The sequence below is a fragment of the Dermacentor andersoni genome, chromosome 2 (genome assembly GCF_023375885.2).
Source record: "Dermacentor andersoni chromosome 2, qqDerAnde1_hic_scaffold, whole genome shotgun sequence".
Classification (NCBI taxonomy): Eukaryota; Metazoa; Arthropoda; class Arachnida; order Ixodida; family Ixodidae; genus Dermacentor; species Dermacentor andersoni.
The window spans coordinates 54,619,003-54,639,224 of NC_092815.1; the positions used below are offsets into that span (position 1 = coordinate 54,619,003).

General features: G+C 43.2%; 2 protein-coding genes across 3 annotated transcripts in view; both read left to right on the forward strand.

Moving 5' to 3' along the window:
- LOC126542274 (ankyrin repeat and IBR domain-containing protein 1-like) overlaps positions 1–20,222 on the forward strand; it is a 106,035-nt gene that overhangs the window by 14,971 nt on the left and 70,842 nt on the right. For both annotated transcript variants that reach the window (XM_050189275.2, XM_055077148.1), the window contains exons 6-10: positions 1,611–1,728; positions 11,896–12,107; positions 13,358–13,443; positions 15,142–15,286; positions 19,559–19,728. In XM_050189275.2, coding sequence (XP_050045232.1) covers positions 1,611–1,728; positions 11,896–12,107; positions 13,358–13,443; positions 15,142–15,286; positions 19,559–19,728 — 731 coding nt within the window. The remainder of the gene's footprint in view (positions 1–1,610; positions 1,729–11,895; positions 12,108–13,357; positions 13,444–15,141; positions 15,287–19,558; positions 19,729–20,222) is intronic.
- Positions 15,629–18,089, forward strand: LOC140215923 (piggyBac transposable element-derived protein 4-like). Its single transcript, XM_072286250.1, has one exon. It carries the CDS (start codon positions 16,460–16,462, stop codon positions 17,885–17,887), a length of 1,428 nt encoding a protein of 475 aa, XP_072142351.1. The 5' UTR covers positions 15,629–16,459; the 3' UTR covers positions 17,888–18,089.

Sequence of the window (20,222 nt, forward strand, 5' to 3'; positions counted from 1 at the left end):
TGATAGTGGACTTCACTGCACACATGTGGGTTTCACTAGATGTATTGAATTTTCTTATTTACATGTTTCAGCAAAACTCACTGTATTTCAAAATCGCTCTCACTCGAAGGAGCTGAGCTCTTCGAATCACCACGCTTTTCTTTCTTATTTTCATCACAACTTAAAGCATCCACTCGTTCCTCGGAGGATGCTATTTTTTAAATAGATGGCTGGTGAAAAAAAAAAAAGAAAGCACTGTTCACAACTTTACTCTTCAAAGGCTCTTTCCGACATCTGGTGTTTACAACAAGCACAGAGCAACAGGCAAGCTCAGATTGTCTTGAAGGCTGTAGGCAATGTACAACAGTGCTGGATAAGTTGGGCTCGTCTTCTGTCTCTTCTGCAAGTACATGCTCGATGAGCTCAGCTCTTCCATTCGGAAAGATTAAACTGTGACATGATTTCACTTTCTTCTCTTCATCTACGAAGGGCACTGCTTAGTTATGGCGTCTACGGAAATATAGCTAGCAGCCATTGTGTTTATTCTTGCATAAGTGTAAGGAAGAGAGGTGATAGGGTTTTAAAATGAAATTGACAATAGGGCAAGTAGGCTCTTGAGCAAAGCTGTGGGCCCACAGCTGAATGTACAAGGAAAAAGCTCTGCTCAGATGTTCATCTGAGTCTTATGCAGTGTCTAAGCAAATTTATTTGCAATGTTTAAGAAGTTGCAGGGTGCAACTCTGGCAAGCCATTGTGCCACAAATGCATGTGGGACCAGTGTGAATGGTACCTGAGGTCTTTGTTTCTAGATATCTGTGCTAGCTCTCCGTTGTGCACTGTGGGTTATGCGGATTCAGCTCCTTTCGACCTCGCTCTCCCACCTGATATGCCTCCATGCATATTCTCCATGCCTGTCCACAGTTCTTTCGTTTCATTATACATAAGCGCACATGCACACATGCACATTAAGCACACACTACCAGAGGACCCTTGTTCTTAGCTGAAAGTGAGTTATTACTGTGCATAATTGTCTGAATTTTCACTTTAAGCTACCACACTAAAAGAAAGCAGTGAACAAATGGTGTTAAGCAGAACCTTGAGAACATTTGTACTCTGACATGTTCGAAATATCGCAAAGGATGCAGTTTGGTGGTGCATTTCACTGACTGATTACGTGGGCTTATTGCGTCGAAGCCCCAATTCCTCTGGACAATAAAAATTGTTGCAGTAAGGACTTTGTATCAGCTTTGACCACCAAGGGTTATGAACATAAATCCGAGTGCACAGGCCTTTCTACCTTCCACCCCCATTAGAACACGTCACCACCTGAAATTGCGAACCTTCAATCATGTACTCAGCAGCAGCAGTAGCATCTTTTGTTGAGATTGCAGACTCGGAAGTGTGCAACATCAAGCATTTCTTATGATTTTTGTAGATTACTAACTAAAAATTCAACATCTTTTGTTGAGTAAAAACAGCATGATAACATTATGTTCTGGTCTTTTGCCGCTCTTGTTTGCAAGCTAAGTAATTCAGAATTTGTGCTAGAGCAAATGTTGTGGCTGAGTGCAACTGTGTATGTGGTTAACGTTACACCTTCTGAATATTTTGCTGAATTTTTGTTTTGCCAGGCGTACGATGGTTTGCGGCCCCAGGACCTGCAGGAAGCCAAAGATCTTCTTCTTGTTGAAACATCTGATATGCTCCATGTGCCTTTGTTCACAGCAGAGGCACTTCTGCGATGCCATGGTACGGACTATTTCAGCACATCCTGCTGCTATCAGTTCTTTATAAAGCTCTATATGCTTAACCTTATTTTATTCAAAAATAATGTGCTGTAAGCACTCCGAATAGTAGGGGAGAGATGTTAGTAGAATGCACAGAAAGGAATAGATAATGAATGTTTCTTCAGGAATTGCAGTAACAGGAAGGGAACCTGGAAAAGCCCTAATGGAGAAACAACAAATTAAATCAATTTCAGACTCTCCGCCTACCCCAGCATAGGGCAGGATGTAGAAGTGTTTGGTAGGGTAAAAGGCAGTGATCATAGATTAGTGAGGTGTAGGATGGCTTTCAATTTGAAGAGAGAAGGAGCAAAATTAGTCAAGAACAGGCCAACCTAGGCACAGTAAGGGTAAAAGTAGACAAATTCATGCTGGTGTAGATATGCAGGTTTAGAACAGGAAGATGAAAAGAGGTAATGAATGAAACCATAACTAGGCTGATTTCAGAAGCAGCAATTGAAGTGGGAGGTGAGGCACCAAGGCAACCAGTAGGTTAGCTCTCCCAAATTACAAAGGACCTACTAATGAAATGACAAAGCAAGGAAGTGTCTAACTCAGAGATCAGATAGAACTCGCTGAACTGTCAAAGCTGATAAACAAAAAGAAAGCAAGCAATTAGAGGAAGCAGTAAAATATGGCTGCAGCATAATATAAGTGAGAAGAAAACTTGGCATATGTGAATATTTTGGGAAATATCTATAGAGATTCCACAGCTACCTTGTTTCTTCACAAGAAAAGTGGAAAATTACCAATCAAGAAAGGGATGAGGCGGGGATAATGACCACGCAAAGAGTGTTGGAATGAAGACGCATGTCTTCAATGCTACTTACTGCATGCTTAGAAGAAGTATTCAAGCTCTTGGACTGGGAAGGTGTGGGAGTGAGGATCAACATTGAATATTTGAACAAACTTAGGTTTACAGATGACATTGTCTTTTTCAGCAACACTGGTGATGAATTGTAACAAATGATTGAGGACCTTAACTGAGAAAGTGTAAGAGGAGGGCTGAAGATGAAAAAATCTGTGGACACCTAAGCACTTCTTACGAGTTGTGAATGCGAAAGCATTAATGTCCATTTGAACGCTGTTGAGAGGCGTTCAAGGGGAATTTAGGTGCAGTTTCGCTGCTATGGACGCCGCTTACTTTTTCACTCAATGGGCCATTGGATGCTTTTGCATCAATATGCAGGAGACAAAGGTAATGTTCAATAGCCTGGCAAGGGAACAAGAGTTCAAGATGACCAGTCAGCCTCTAGAGTCTGTGAAGGAGCTCGTTTACCTAGGTCAATTACTCACAGGGGACATTGATCATGAGAGGGACATTTACAGAATAAAAATGGGTTGGAGTGCATACAGCAGGCATTGCCAGATTCTGACTGGAAGCTTACCACTATTTTTGAAAAGAAAGGTGTACAATCAATGCATTGTACCGGTGCTAACGTATGGGGCAGAAACTTGGAGGTTGACGAAGAAGCTCGAGAACAAGATAATGACTACGCAAAGAGTGATGGAATGAAGAAAAATTTTTAGGTGTAATGCTTAGAGATGGGGAGAGAGTGGTGGGGATCAGAGAGCAAACAGGGATAGCCGATATTCTAATTGACATAAAGAGAAAAAGATGAAGCTGGACAGGCCATGTAATGTGTAAGATATATTACCGGTGGACCATTAGAGTCACAGAATGGGTGCCAGGATGGTGGAAAACTTTACTTATTATCGTTCAGTTTTTTTTTTTTTTTTTGTAAACCTCTTGCTAGGAGTCAGCCTGTATCCCTTGGGACCTGGCGGCTGCCTGAGCTTGACCGATGATCGCCCGTTGAGCTTCTAGCTCTGAGCTGCGCATCAGAGCCTCCCAGGTGTATGTTGTGTGTTTGCAGTCTGATGTCTGTGGGCAGGTCCATAGCATATGGACCATGCTTGCCAAGTTTTCACAATGTTTGTATTTAGCTTCAAATTGGCCTAGGTAGAGCTTACTAAGTAGTAGTGGATTTGGGTAGGTTCCAACCTGTAATTTGCGCCAGATAGACTCTTCCTTCTTGCTGAGTTTGCAATTTGTATCTGGGTATATTCCTTCCTAATTAATCTATGGTATTATGCGATTTCTCAGTGGGTGATCATGCTATCTTTTTCTGGTGATATGTGTTCTAAAAAGGGGTGTTTGAGCCCACCTCGAAAGTAAGTCCTCGGATGAGCTTGTTTGCTCCTTCATTGCCCCTGAGAGCCCGATGTGCGGTAGGCCAGATTTATAAAACCTGATGCTCCATTGGGTTGTTTGTGAGGATTCTGACTGCCTCTGTTAAAATTGTTTATGGTACTTTTGGAGTCGTATTTTTGGAAGTAGCTGCTAGCGCTACGTATCACTATTTCTTCTGCCGTTGTGACCAACCTACTGCTGACCATGCAGCCTGTGTGTATGGTCATGTTCTTGTCGGATGCAACCGCAATCTTGTCTCTTCGGCTATGATATTCCGCAGCATCAATGTAGAGTACATCGGACCGTCCTCTGTATTTCCTCGATAGCACTTCTGCCCTGCCCTGTCTCCTTTCCTCATGAAATGCTGGGTTCACGTTCTTGGGAAGGGGTAGGGAGGGAGTCTGATATTGTTTCTGATGTCCAGGGGAATATTCTCTTGAGGCTAGGCTGTCTTCACAGGGGATCCTGAATTTGCTCAGGATGTGTCTGCCCATCTTGGTTGATAGTAGTCTCTGGTGTTGGGCCATGCTGGCTGCCTCGATCAACTCCTCTAAGGTGTTGGAAATGCCTAGTTTCATGAGCTCGCCTGTGGATGCGCATACGGGAAGTCCTAGGGCTGTTTTGGTGCTTTTTCTAATGAGCACGTCTAGCTTGTCATTCTCGTCCCTGGTCAGCTTTAAATATGGTACTGTATATGTCCTCCTGTTGATCACGAGCGCTTGGACAAGCCGGAGGACGTTGGCTTCTTTCATCCTCGAATTCTTCTTTGCAATTCTGCAAATGAGTCTGCTGGTTTGTCATGCACTGCAGTCTAGTCGAGTTCATGTCTCATTATTTCTGCCGCTGGCTTGACGCCACAGGCCCAGTCTGGGGATGGTATCCACTCTGCGGATGGTATCCACTCTGCGGATAGTCGGCTTTCGGTCTTTTATCCGTGTCCATGGCTTGCGGAGGGAGAAGAGTTCAGACTTTTCTGCCAAACATCTGAGGCCCTTGTCTGAAAGATAGTCTTCAATCTCATCCACTGCCTTCTGTAGGGCTTCCTCTATTTGGCCATCGTTGCCTCTGGCTATCCAGAGGGTCACGTCGTCTGCACATATGCTGTGATTCATTTTTTCTATTTTCTCGAGGCGTTGAGGGAGCCATATCATGGCGATGTTGAAGAGGATGGGTGATAGGACTGACCCTTGTGAGGTTCTTTTGTTTCCAAGGCTGATGCCATCGAGTGCGCTTGGCCCAATTGTGATATTTGCTTTCCTGTCCATGAGAAAGAAAGCCTTCGCTATGTCAAGTCCAATGATCACTCTGGTATCCCTTGTGTTGTTTTCCACAATTTGATGAAGGAGATGCTCCTTGAAAGCACTTTTTTTTTTTTAGGTTTCAAAATTCAGTCAAGTATAGAGTTTTCTATGCAGATTTCAAATATGGCACTACTTTTTGTGTAGCTGTTATAGTTTTAGAGTTATGTGATGCACAATAGCAAAATATAGTCATTTTTATGGGCACTTCTCTGTGTAATAAATTTTCACAAGAAGCATCGTGCTGTAGCTTGTTTAGCTCTTTGTAGGTCGCAAAGTGCTGATATCTAGCCAAACAGTGTGTACGATTACTGAAACGATGCAAAACATTAGAATATTTCAACAACTTTTTTTTCTCAATTCTCTGAAACATAACCATATACTTTCACAACTTACTGCTTGAAGATATTGCAAATTCAAGTAGGTATTAGCACTGTACATATCTTCAAAAGTTATGCCAAATTTCGTTAGTATAAGACAATTGTAAGTGTACAATGTTATTTTCATGTGATGGTAAAAAAAAATTTTTTGAAGTGTCCTAATTTTTTTTATAGCTCCGGTAATTGTACACGCTGTTTGAATAGATATCGGCACTTTGCGGTCTACAAAGAGCTAAATAAGCTACAGCACAAAGCGTTTTACAAAAATTTATTACACAATAAAGTGCCCGCAAAATCACTCTATTTTAACATTGTGTAGGACTTTACTCAAGAACTATAGCAGCTGCACAGAAACTAATGACATATTTGCAATTGGCTTGAAAGGCTCTATAAGTGGGTGGATTTTCAAATCTCTAGTACAAATATTAAAGAAATGTTTTTTTGAGGAGCGTCTCCCCTCAAGTTGGAGCATAATGTAGCACGTTGACAAGTGTGGAAGGAAGCCTATCATGGTGTTTGGGTAGAGCTCGTGATCATCCATGTATTTGTCCGGTCTTGTTTGCACGACATGTTCCATGAGCTTTCCTACGCATGATGTGAGCGAGATAAGCCTCAGGTTTTTGAGGCTTAATTTCTTACTCGGTTTTGGGATTATGACGATCTTAGCAAGCTTCCGTTCTTTGCGAACGGAGCCTGTGACCCAGAATTCCTGCATATGTGTTGCGAGATTCATTACTGACCTATCATCCAAGTTACTGAGCATATTTTTGTTCACTCTGTCTGGTCCAGCCGTCGAGCCTGTTTTGAGCCAATTGATTTCAGTTCTGATCTCGGCTATCATAATTGGGGTGTTCAGGGCTGAGTTTCTAAGGTGTTGATAGTGCAGGAGAGGTTCTGTTTCCGCTTCTCTGATGTAGCGTTCTTTGAGCTCCTTTAGGAGTTGCCTTCGTATTGGTGCACGAGTCATTCCAATTGTTGGCTGTTCTGCTACCTTTCGGGTTTATAGGGTGTCTAGTAGCAGCCAGGTTTTGGCTACCCCTATTTTCCCTCCGTCTGGTTGCAAATGGTCTCCCAGTTCTGCTTTGTGAGATTATGTGCATGTTGCTCTGTCTCTATTTAGTAAGGTGAGTTTTTTCCTAAGTGATCTGTCCAATTTGAAGCGTTTAATTGCGTCTTCCAATTGTTCTTTTTTTTTTGCTTCCAGAGGTTCAATAGGCACTTATCGATAACTTCCATCTCTTCATCAGAGGTCTCTTTGGTTGTATCTTCTACGTCTCGTAGGAGCTCCTGGGCCCAAGACCTTATATCTGACATCCCATTTGGCTCACTTCTGTTTTGTTGGAAAGCATCTCAGTTTGTGATTCCATGTTTTCGCTTCCTATGTCTAATGGGTCCTCCTTCAATGACCATTTTGATTTTGCTATGGTTGGTACCCAAGTTCTCCTGTGTGTTTCACCAGGTGGCTTCAACATGTTTGCTTATCATGGATAGGCCTGGTGACGTGTCAACTGATATACTGTTCCCCCACCAGGTTGGAAAGCAGGGTCAGTAAGGAGTTAGAGTCTGTGTTGTATTTCTTGCCATAATGAATGTTCCTTGATTGTTTCTTGTATTGCTACGCTGGGTGATGTGCATTGAAGTATCCGACAATTACGAAGGGTTTCCTTGCGTTTTATACCAGGTCTTCAGGAATAATACACCGAACTTGACTTTATGCTGCTTCGGAGAACTGTACATATGTACAAAAAGGCTGTGGTTTTTTTATCTTATGTGGGACTATCTCTTCATGAACGTGATCAATGCTATTAATGCCAGTCTCGGGCTGCTTGGCCGTTATGTTTCGTTTGATTAGCATTACTGTGTGTGTGTTTGTGCCTTCTTTCTTGTGGGTTATATAGCCAGATAGTTTAGACTGGGGTCCAGCTTCTTGCAAAGCTATAATCTCGGAAGGGTCCTTATTAATGAGTAGCTGCTGGAGTACTGTTACAGCCATATCCCCGGAAATTCAATTGCCACAAAGTGGTTCTGGAGTAGGTAGACGGGATTGCCATATCTATTAATGCATTTCTCTATCTCCTGAATTCTAGCTTCCACCTGCATAAACCTGTCATTTAATGCCTTGTTTTGTCGTTCGTGGCCTTAGCCATGTTTTCAAGGGAGTTGTGCCAAGAACTGCTGCAAAGCAGCAAGAATGTTCACTTCCAATTTCATGTTGTTGTCATTCTCAAGCATTTCAATGTGGGCAATTATGGCTTCCTGTGTGTTTATTACTTCTGCCCTTGGTTGCTCTGGGGTCTATTCAGCCTTCCTGTTAGGAGGAGGGTGTACTGTGGTGACCCTGTTCTTATCGGTGCTCTTTGCTTTACGCTCCAATTTCCTCAGTACTGGTGGTGCAGGCGTTTGCTTCAGGCAACTTTTAAGCCGTTTCATTTCTGTCATTAGCTGTTTCTTATCTGTTGTTAGTTCCTCTGCTTTCCTAGTTAATCTTCTGACAAAAGCGCAGTCGAGGACGGCAGAAAACTAGGTGGGGTGATGAAATAAGGAAATTTGCAGGTGCAAGTTGAAATCAGCTTGTGCGGGACAGGATAGATTGGAGATTGCCGGGAGAGGCCTTCATTCTGTAGGGGGCATAAAGTAGGGTGGTGGTGGTGATGGTGATGGTGATGGTGATGGTGGTGGTGGTGGTGGTGGTGGTGGTGATGATGATGATGATGATGATGATGATGATGATGATGATGATGATGATGATGATGATGATGATGATGATGATGAAGCACTGGTTACACTGCTGTGGGTTGGTGCCAGTAGGGGCATTTTGCTGAAGTGATTGTCACGTCGATAATAAATGTTAGGAACAGCAACTTTTGCAGCGAGAACAAGCTCATGACCTCTTAAGGAATTTGATCAGCTAGCTTCTGCTGCAGTTGTACAAAGAGGCAGAATTGATATTTTTGTGCCTATGTCATATTATAGCTTTTAAAGATAAAGTAGCTCACTGTTACACGAGCAGCTGTGTGAGAATTAAACACCTATAAGAGGGGCAAATTTAATGTCGCTTTGAGCAAGTGAATCAAAGTACAGGGTCAGTACTAATTCTGAAATGAGCATTTTCGGTAATTTCAAGAGTTCTAAGTTGTCCCAACCTATGAAAACTGCTATTCTTCGTCTGCCAACGGAAGCTGCATGTTTTCTTTTTTTTTTTTATCCACTGATGCTCGGCCAACACTCGGCTCTTCTAAACACGCAGCCTGTCAGTTGGGTTTTGGATAAAATGCCGTCTTGTTTTTGATAGTTATGATTGATCACATTAGTGTTATTTTCAAATATTGCTTAAATTAACAAGTATTATATAATGTGCTGGTAATTTACGGGTTGGCATCAATCCCAAATGAAACTTTCCTTTGCTGTCTAGCAGTGCACCATCAAAGTGACAGTCATTGCGGCAAAGGGTGATTGCTCAAAGTAACACTAAATTTTCCCATCTGACTGATATATTACTCTTATCAGGTGCCTTTGACTGTCATTACATTCTCTGTGCTTTTCCAATTTTTTTTCTAGTGTCCCTTGCCTTGTTTTGAATATGCACAAAACTACTGCTGTTATAGTATTGTCTTTAGAATAGTGTACATGCAATATTCTAACTTGAAATTAATACTTTCATTTCAACATGTTACACATTGTAAAATGAGTGAAGGAGAAATTTTAACGCAAGGACATTTTTTTGCTATGGCCTGTGGAGGGCTAAACTCTGTAGTGTTTTAATGAGCTACAGGAAATTTGCAGTGAAATTGTTGCATATCGGCAATTTATACCTTGTATTTAACACCACAACTACCATTGCACATAGGTAGGCCACTCAAATACGGGATGCCAGATTTGATTTCTCAGTTTTCAAAGCTGAAATCGCTTGAAAAAAGCATCTTGGCAACTATACATGTAGTGCACTGCCTATAGAGGTGCCATTGTTATCCACCTAGCGGACACTTCCAAAAGTATGCTGGGGAGCAGTAGCAGACGACAACCCTTTGCAGCAAGGATGGCTGAAGTTCGCGGCTGTGATTTCTCCTTTGTTTGGGTGACTGCTTCTTCTGTGGTGACATCTGTAGAAAAGACGCTGGCCTCTATGGGAGCGGACATGAACACAATGTTACTGGTGTTTGGGCAGTCCGGTCCACGAACATGCCAAGAGCATCCCGCAAACAAACGCAGTGAACCCCAGTTACAGGAAGTGGAACTCATGCTAACTAGCCACTTGGTTTTGTTGAGTAATGCGACGTCTTGATTGTTTTTTATTTTAATTCTACCCTTGCTGTAATACTGCTTCTGCACCTCAATAATAGGCATACGTTGTTAGGACAGACTTATATATTTAACAAATCCACACGGTGTAGTTTCGGCACGTGTTGTAGTGATCTTTCTGCCAATGAATACATGTGACATCGCTGAATAAGGGCCATCAGTCAACTGAAGAATAGGAATTGTGACTTTATTCATGGAAATGCATACACTAGTCAGTGAAGTCACTAAATGCACAATGTAATGAGCATGAGTTAGCGCTGTGCTGCCGATGCAATTTTGCTGCATACGCCGTCGAACTGTCATTTCTGCTGCAGTTTTACCAATTTGAAATTTGCTTAGGGACCTGCTTGGAAACGTACGAAGCTAAAGCCTGATCAACTTTTTAGCAACATTTTTTTCTCTAATTTTACGGTAGAGTGATGCCACATGATATATTTAAAGACAGAGCAGTGCCAACCAAAGTAGGTGGGCACTGGCGGCAAGCCTGGGTTAGTCCTCTGCGGCGTAAGCATAATAAGAAAGAATTCAAAAAATGCACATGCAGATAGGGACTACGTTGAGAAACAAACAAATCCCTCTGCATGGTAAGTCTGCTCAGACAGCATCGAGGTGTAAAAACTTCCCAAACGTTATGCGAACTTTTTAGCGAAAATGGAACAAAGATACCATATGCAACAACTATTAGCAATTCTTGCCTTGAACTACCTATTTTCTTAACATAATTCCCAGGGAACCGCAATATTTAAGATGTCTTCGGGTGAAAAGAATAAAGCTGTTAAAGAAGCACTTGCCTGTTACCATTCTGATAAGACACTGCGCGATTTAGGCCCTTTATAAACGAAGCAAGGTGAAAACCTGGGACTCAAAGAAAAGTCAGTGACCATTCTGCATGAAGCAACTAGCAACAGGACAACATGTGCGAAGCCATGCGTAATATAGATTCAGAAACATGACGTGCGTGACAGATGGTGCAAGAATTTACCGGACCGCATAAATCCAACAGTTTCAGTTCTTGCAAGCTTCAGTAGCTTTAACATACAACATGATGCACTCATCCAGTCGTGCTGCCAAGCTAGCGCAACACGGTAAAGAAGCGGCAAATGGCACTTGGAACTTTAGCCAAATACCTTTAAGTTGCATGCTGCATTGCAGATGAACTGAAGAAAACATGGGCAGGCCGTGATCTACTTCGCCGCTTGGGCATGTAAACATGATTGAGTGCAAAAAACATCGACACCACAAAAGAAAGCATGAGAACAAGAACTTTCCCGCTGAACGGCGGCAACCCATTGCTACTGTAGCTCCCCCTGGTGAGGCTATGTGGGGAATGATTATAACCATATTGCCGATACGTTATTGCCAGTATTTGAGCATGCCACCATGAAACAATTCTTCTTTGACACGCCTCGTAGCTTTGGCCCCCAGACACATTCGAAGGGTGTTGCTTATTTTGCTCTGAAAATGTGAATGAAATGAAGAAGCATGATCAGCAACGCAGAAAACTATGGCACGCGGCTGCCTCCTACCCCAAGCGCACTTTGCAAGGCCGCCACCAGACGCGCATCCATTGGCGCACACTACGTCTATACTAATAACCTGACCTGTGTTCACTGATCGTACCATTTTGCTTCAGGCTTTATGATGACAGTTGTTGGCACATACTAAAAAAGTTAGAGACATTGATGTTTGCGTTTATTCAATTTGTGCCTTGTAGTAAACACCACAACTACCATTGCACATACACTGCTTTGAGATTGCGATGCCACAATTCCATCCCTCAGTTTTGGAAGCTGAAATTGCTTGAAGTAAGATCCTGACAACTATAATAATGTGATGCGTGTTCACTAATCGTACCATATTGCTTCAGGCTTAGTGATGATAGTTGTTTACATATACTAAAAAAAGTTATATATTGATGTCTGTACCTTGTTAACGTTGGCACATTTTGTGTCTTGGTGCAGACTGGAGCCAGGTGGCTCTGCTGGAAGCGTGGGTCCAAGACCCAGTTGGATGCTGCCTGGCTGCAGGGGTACAGCCAACGACGTCAGCAGTGCATGCATCTGAGCGCAGTAATGATCCTGTGGTGACCGAAGAGTACCAGTCGGGGTCTCTCAACTCATCTTCACCTTCGACACCTAGCGGGCCACAGGGCCGATCGCCTGCTAGGTTGCCTGTGCGTTTCAAACTATGGTGGATGAAGTAACTTGTGAGAATTTGTAAGGGGGATTGTATTATGAAAGTGGCCGACAGTTACTGAAAGCAATGATACCATAAGGAAATTTAGAGGTGTTTTAGTTGCACAGGGATATTATGTTTATTTGTAGCATATAGAACTGTTTAATAGCCACACTTTCAACTTGGAAGAAACCCTTCCCCCCTTTTATTTTCATAGCCTTAGCCATGGGAGGGGAACAGAGCGGTCTTGTGAATAAAAGAAGAAATCTGAATAAGTCGTACTAAACTGTATTCCTTGTATGGCTGTGCATTCCATGCCAGTATTACTCTTCTCAGCCTGTGCATGACCCTCACACAGCCTTAATTTTGTTATGACTAAAAGGTTGGCTTTCTTGAAGAAGTCTGCAGTTATAAAAGAAACATTGCACCCTTAAATAATAGCTATACCCTAGCCCTTTGTACAAAATCCTGGAAAAAAATAAATCTTATGCAGATGCAAATTTTATGCATCTATATGTAGTTTTTGATGTGAAGGGGGAGAGAAAGGTAGAGGTAAAAACCCCTGAATTTCACACGTGATACTTTCCCATTTGAGCAATGGGAGTGGCTGTCCCCCATTTTGCGCTTGGGGTGTTTATGCATGTATGTATATATAATATGAATTTGAGTTCTGGTAATTTGAGTGAAAATGTTAAGTATATTGCCACTCTTTATGGGGGTGAAACTGAAGCACTCCTAATAGTGCAGGTAGCATGTGGAATGTTGTCAAGTTTTTTTTTTGAATAGTTTTGTCTGCTTCATAGAGCAGGCAGGCATTGTGCCTTTGCTGGGGCTAGCCACTTATTTGCTGTCTTATTTTATTGAGTTATGACATTTTTCTTTAATACAAATCAAATAGTTGTAAATTGCATGCAACTGGCTTATATCGCCTAGTTCTCTTAGTTCCCTAGTAGGCTGACAAAAGGATATCCCTGCACTTGACTGTGCAAAGGGGTGCAGACGCGTAACATTAGTCAGTTTCTCTTGCAGCAGTGAGGTATTCTGCAGCCTGTTATATCATCGATTTTCTTTCTTTTCTTTCTTTTTCTGTTGATTGGGGTAAGTTGGGAATGCAGCTCCATGTTTATTGCATGCTTTGAAAGTGTTATGTTTGTCACACTTCTATATTGTTTTTCTTCTATTTAGTTGTGCTTCAAGCATTTAACTTAGTAGTACATTTTTTTTTTCTTTTCTCTGTGTATGTTGCAGTGCAACATCTGCTCTGAAGTGGTGCACGAGCCAGATCCTGTGGTTGTTCCTTGTCAGCATGAGTTCTGCATCTCCTGCTGGCGCAGGTAATAACCACTCCTCTCTTTTTCATTAATTTTTCGAACTTGAGCAAGCTGAGATGCTGTAGAGCCCATATACTCAGCATTACCAGATGCTGTGGTTTGATGGTTGGTGGAAGGTCATTGAAATAAAAGGCAGCACACAAACGGTATAAGGAAGGGAGACAGACACTGTGTTGTGTTTGTCTTTATCTCTATCTCTTTCTATCTCTTCTGTTGTACTGCGCCTAACACCTTACTCTGGCAGGCTTGCGGTGCAGCCTAACATACCTAGGAAATGTTTAATGTGGAGAAATACTTTGGACAAAACTGTATACAGCTCAGTGCAGGGAAAGTACAGTTTGTCATATTGGCAGCGACTTAGAATGTATTTCAAGCTTGTCTTAGAATTGGCTAAATGTGAACAAGAGGAAAGATAATCGGTGGTAACCGATGATGGACACTCTTCTACCTACTTGATTTAGATAGATGTGCATCTATCTTCGCATTTGCTGGAGACATGATGTCACATGCCAGCACCAGGAGGTCTTGCTGCAATTTTGTTGTTTATTCACTGCTACACTTGTAGCATTTTCTGAATTATTGGTGGTCAAGAAGCTACAATGTGCACTAAGACCCGTAAATAATGGCCAGTTGTGAGCTGCAGTGTTCTGTCTAACAATGACTGTCTGTGTAACTTTGGTGCTTCTAAGTGCTCTTTTTTTTAGAGCACAGCTCTTAATGGCCTGTTCCTGTGGCAAGTGTCGGCAGTGTCGGCGTAGCTGAGCTAATGAGCACAACAGCAAAGGATGAAAGAACGAACGCGGAGCAGCAGATGACGCGAGCCACGAATGGCGGAGACCAATGAGAGTGGCCCCTTCAGTGATGTTTCATGCGGTTTCAACTGGTTTAATGCGGACCCGCCCGACCCGTCATGCGTACTCGTATCTGGTCTCAGCTGGACTGCTCGTTTTGTACTATCGTCTGCTCGTGTCGGCTGTCACTAGTGCTTGTTTGGTTTGCTTGGTTTGGTCTCGTTCACGCTTGTTTTGATTTTCATGGTTTGTGATTGTTTTATAATCTGATTGTATGTGCGATGCGAATTGTGTTGTAGTACTTTCTGGTAGCCAAGTGGAACTGGCGATTACAATGGAACCTTAGACGAGTCGTGTATAAAAGCTGACGTGCTTTACCCGCAGGTTAGATTTTTGACGATTGCTGGCTCTGCTACATGTCTCTCTCAAATTCTTTGCCTCACTATATTGCGTAGTGAAAACACTTGTAGAGGTGTGCTTGAATTTTTCATTAGGGAGTGTCGTAATTGTCGGTGAATTTTTTTATTGTGCGCACTAGTTTACACTGCACATAGCTTGCTTTCTCCAAGTTCCTCATGTTTTTTCTAAGCCTGTTTACCCTTACTGCCATCCTACAGCATAGCTTGCTACAACACTCCACTGACAGCTTTTTCCACCAAAGTCCTTGATAATGGCATCTTGTTGATTACATTGTAGTTAACAAATTGTCATATAGAGGTTCATGTTTCATTTTGACATGATTTACTTTAACTGCAAAATAATCATGAATTTAATGTGGACGTTGAATTTGAAAGTGGCAAAGTGGCTGCGCTTTGTAGTACTGCCAAGTGTTGGAGTTAAAATTTCACCAGGCTTATAGGCTGATTAGCTGAGCTCAAGTACTACTTCTGTTCCCTGCCCTCTTGTGTAGCTACCTCACAATCAAGATTCAGGAGGGGGACGTGCACAGCATTGTATGCCCAGCTGTTGGCTGTTCTCAGCTTGTTCCTGTGGACATCATTGAGCATATTGTCAGCGCTGACATGGTGCGCCGATATTTGCAGTTTGACATTGAGGTGAGTTCGTATACATAGGCATCCTATTGAAGGTGATTGCAATACTTTGGTAATATCACTGGAATGGGTCATAGAGAATGGGACGGCAGCTTGTTGTGTGTCTCATCAACTCTAAATTTATTTTTAAAATTTAATTAAATTACATTATAGGGTTTTACATGCAAAAACCATGGTCTGATTATGAGCACACCGTAGTGGAGGACTCCGGAAATATAGACCACCTGGGGTTCTTTAACGTGCACCTAATCTAAGTACATGGGTGTTTTGGCATTTCGCCGTGGCCAGGATTCGATCCTGTGACCTCGTGCTTAGCACCATAGCCACTAAGCAACCACTGTGGGACTAAATTTATTAAGGGTCAGCTTCTATTATAGAGGAGGTTTATTGTCCAGCTCAGCCATTGACAAAAGGATGTCCTCGCCTTTCTCATCTCATGACCTGACCCATGCGAAAAAAGTATTGGTGGAGATGCTGCATGACAGTAGTCAGCAATGAAGGTGACGCTACAGATTACTCTCCCTTCGCAGAGGAAATGTCCAAATTAACTCTTTCCTTACCGCGCCATAGAGCATCGATCACTATGGATCGATGGTTTTGAATGCCCCGCCAAAAATAAAACTCCGCTGTTACGGACGTGTGGCGCCATCTGGCCAGTAATAGAAGAACTACTGCGCACTTTCTATATGTTTTTTTGCGTTTTAGCGCGAAGGCTCCTGCGAGAAAAAAAAAAGCAGCGGAGAAGGTAGCGAGGAGTTTTCCCAACATGCCGCCGAAAACGCGTCGCGCGCCGCTGAAAAAGAAGTCTTCTCAAAGTGATTCCGCTGCTTCTGATGCTCATATTATCGATATGAGCAGTAGTGAGGAGTCCGTAGAGGACGTTGGATCATCGGATTTCGACTCCGACAGTGATGATTCCTCTACACAGCCCGGACCTTCAACTAGCGTGGCAAGGTAAGCATAGTTTCGGATGTCAGTGTTGTTGTTATACGATGCGCGTGCTTTGTAAATGACGACACCTGTTTACGTTTTTCTTTTAGGGTGTCAACTACATACGGAGGCGATATTTTGCCAAACACGCCGTGCCGAGTCAGGTTTTCACCGAATCGCGCACCTGGCATACACCTGGACGTGACGCGCCGGAGTGAGACGCGGAGGTTTCTTGGTGCACTGGACATGTTCATGATGTTTTTTACCGCTGAAATGATTTCCACTTTCTGTGCACACACAAACAAGTATGCGTGGATGAAAATTTTTGAGAAACCAAGCTATGCTCAGCCAGATGGCTCCTGGCTAGAGGTCACGCCCCCTGAGATGTTGCGCTTCATTGCGCTATTGATTTACATGGGCATCGTGCAACTTCCTAGACTTCACTTGTATTGGAACACTGGAACAATCTACGGCGGTCTACTTCCAGGGAAGATCATGAGCAGGAAGCGTTTCTTCTCCCTGCTTGCTTTTTTGCATGTCTCGGACCCTGAGGATGACAGTGCTGCTTCAGCTGGCAAACTGCGGAAGGTACTCCCACTACTTCGAGAGATCAACGAGGCGTCGGCACGATTTTTTCAGCCACGGGAAGCCCTTTCAGTCGATGAAAGGATGGTGAAATCCAAAGCACGCTCGGGAATCAGGCAATATATTCGGGACAAGGTGACAAAGTGGGGCTACAAATTGTGGGTTTTAGCTGAGTCAGAAACTGGATACACCTTACAGTTCTTCGTTTACACGGGCAAGCGGGAGAGACCGGGACCGCATGGATTGGCTTTTGATGTAGTGGGTAAGCTTTGTGATAAATATTTAGGACAGGGATACAAAATTTACATGGACAATTTTTATACTTCGAAGCACCTTTTCGAACACCTCCTTCAGTGCAAAACGCTGGCATGTGGAACAACGAGAAAAGATCGTCGAGGCTTCCCTGGCGATCTGAAAGATCCAAAATGGGAAAAGAAAGCTGAACGTGGAGACATTCGTTGGATAAGGGAAGGAAACGTCTTGTTTCTTCAGTGGAAGGACCGCAAGGCTGTAAGTCTCATGAGCACCATTCATACAGCCAATGAACATGTGCCTGCAAAGAGACGTACAAAAGTGGGCAACAAGTGGAGCGAGAGGACCATAAGAAAGCCCTTGTTGGTACATGAGTACAATGCAGGTATGCTGGGCGTTGACAAATCTGACCAAATCATTGGAACGTACAACGTGCTTCGTAAATGTGTGCGCTGGTGGAAAACACTCTTTTTCCACTGCATAGATATTGCTTGTGTAAATAGTTTTATTCTGTTTCAAGAGCATCGGAAAGGGCACCCCGACATTGCTGAGCTACGTCTGAGTGCCCGCTTTGACCAACTTTCTTTCCGAGAGATGCTCATCAAGCAAATTTTGAATCTTGATGATGATCAACCGGCCAGCATCTCTTATCTGCCACCCGACTGGGTTCGCCACAAGCCTGAGAAGGTCGACAACCGAAGGAACTGTAAGCAGTGCTATGAGAAAACCAAGAAAGAAGTGAAGACAAATGTTTTTTGCAGCACCTGTGAAGCGCACCTTTGTTTTACGACTACGCGTAACTGTTTCGCCGATTGGCACATGCGTCATGGGCGCTGAGTTCAAAGGTCGGTTGAAAATATAATTTTTTAGCTAGCGTGCTCAAATTTTCAGGAAGTGTACCTGAGTTCATGGACAATCATTTGTATATCCCAGTTTTTTTTTCTTCTATGTGTGGTGAAGTGTAGTGTCAATTTCGTGTCTTCGCATGTATGTTTTCCTTACTTTTCTTCAACTTTCAGAGATAAAATATGAAAAAATGTCGCAGTGATTACTTTGTATGTTATTACATTGGAAAGGCAAAACAATCAGCTACATTTTCATATATAACAATCCATTGTACAACAACATTTTCCCAAGAAAAAAAATGATATGTAGACACATAGCAAAAACGGCCGTTTTCTGCGGTAAGGAAAGAGTTAAGGTTATACAGTAAAACCTCGTTAAACCATACCCGCTTAAACAGTAGTTTCATTTTAAAAGTAGTAAAGTCAAATCCTCGACTCAGTGGCTATTGAACATAATGTGCTTTTTATCCGCATAAACCGTACCAGCTCGTTGCGTGCATATCGGTTAACACGTAGTGTTTCCACTTTTCGTTGCGCAAACATGGCGGTGCGTCATCTCCATCGGGCGGCCCAGCAGAACAACAAGCCTCAGAGATCAGAACAACGGCCTCCAAGTGCCCTGTGCGTTTGCGCGTGCCCATAGCTCAACATCAGCATCATTTCATCACATCAACAATGGCATCGTGCCGGAGAGCGTTGTGGCGTCGTGCAAGCAAGGACTCGCATCATGTCAAAGCTCGGTTAAAAAAAGACGCCGGGTGCTCAACATAGAAGAAAAATTAGACATCATTCGGCCTTTCGAATGTGACATGAAGAAGTTGGCGCTGGCACTCGACAGGTATCTACTGTTGACTACAGTGTGTGGCATTTGGAATGCGAAGAAGCGCTCAGCAGCTCTGTTGCGACTGCGAAGAGATGTCGGCTATGAAGTTTGACTTTTCACCATCATTGCCTCTGTTGTTGCTGAAGTGTCACCCAGCGACAGTGATGAGGTCAACACGAAAAGCGACAGCAGGGGCGATTCAAGGCAGACAGTGGCAGAAGCTGCGCATTGCATCAGCCTCATGAATGCAACTGTCAAGACGAGAACAGCACCCTGCAATGAAAAGGCGCCCCGCGACTTCTGCAATGCTACCGCGCCCGTGCAAGGAGAATATGCGACGCCAATGAGTAATCTGCCATGTGAGTGTTTGCTGAGGAGAGGGGGCTGGCTGAAAAGCTGGCATGCAGCTTCAGTAAGTTTGAGGCCGCTATCGTCGCTGCTAGGCCGCCGCATCAAACGAAAATAACACTTTTGTCGTGCGAACTGAATAAATACTATATGTATTTTTCCTCTTTCATCGCGCTCTCTCTGATTTCCAGTTTTGACAGATAAGATCTCATGCTATTTCGGTTAAGCAGTACTACTGTTTAGTACGTACTTTTTCCGAGCCCCGCTGAACTACAGTTTAACGAGGTTTCACTGTATAGCATGTATGAAGCTGTGTAAATAGGGGACAAAATGGCCAATGGGCATTCTATGTCACGATTGGAATGAACACCAGTTGGGCCTATAGTATGTATTACTTTGGTACATTGACCTAGCTCTCATCTAACATGCATCCTCGTGAAACCAGCATGCTTGAGATGAAGACATTATGTTACTTCTCTACCATCGTGACAGGCCTTTGTGGAGAGCAACCCAAACTTCAAGTGGTGTCCATGGGCTGGTTGTGGGAGGGCAGTGCACCTGCCAGAATCTGTGGATCCACCTCCACTGCGCCTCCCGAAGTCTGCTCCTCGAGAGCCCATGTCACACTCTGTGGATTGCGGAAACCGGCACTACTTTTGCTGGTAAGATCTCTAAGTGCCTGCTTTAATTTGTTGATCTGCCATTCCTTATGCATGGTTTGATTCTGTTCAAGCTGGGTTCCGGCCATAGTGATAATAGACCGATCTCGCAATGGATTTCACTGTGCCACAGCTGTCAAAAAGTATGCTGGTAAGGGTTGTTCTTAGTGCACCAAAGGCGACTACGGTTGCAGGCACATTTCTTCTATGTTTTGGACTAAAATCATAATGAATGAGCTTAATTGTTATGATAAGGGCAGGAAGGTGCAGATAAAAATTTCACAAAGAGGAGCATGGTTTATTTTCATAATCCTCTGAAACAATCCACAATGCATTTACCGTATTTACATGATTCTAAGTTGACTCAAAAGTAAGTCAAGCCCCTCCGTATAGCATGTCGGGAGAGAGAGATAAACTTTTATCGAATAAGCGAAGTATTTTTTGCCCTTGGTGGGCAGTTACTTCGTTCTAGGAAACCGTCGGTCCAGGCTACTTGG

Bases quoted from the DNA above. Each gene is read 5' to 3' on its own strand.
- LOC140215923 (XM_072286250.1), top strand. From the start codon at position 16,460: ATGTTCATGATGTTTTTTACCGCTGAAATGATTTCCACTTTCTGTGCA.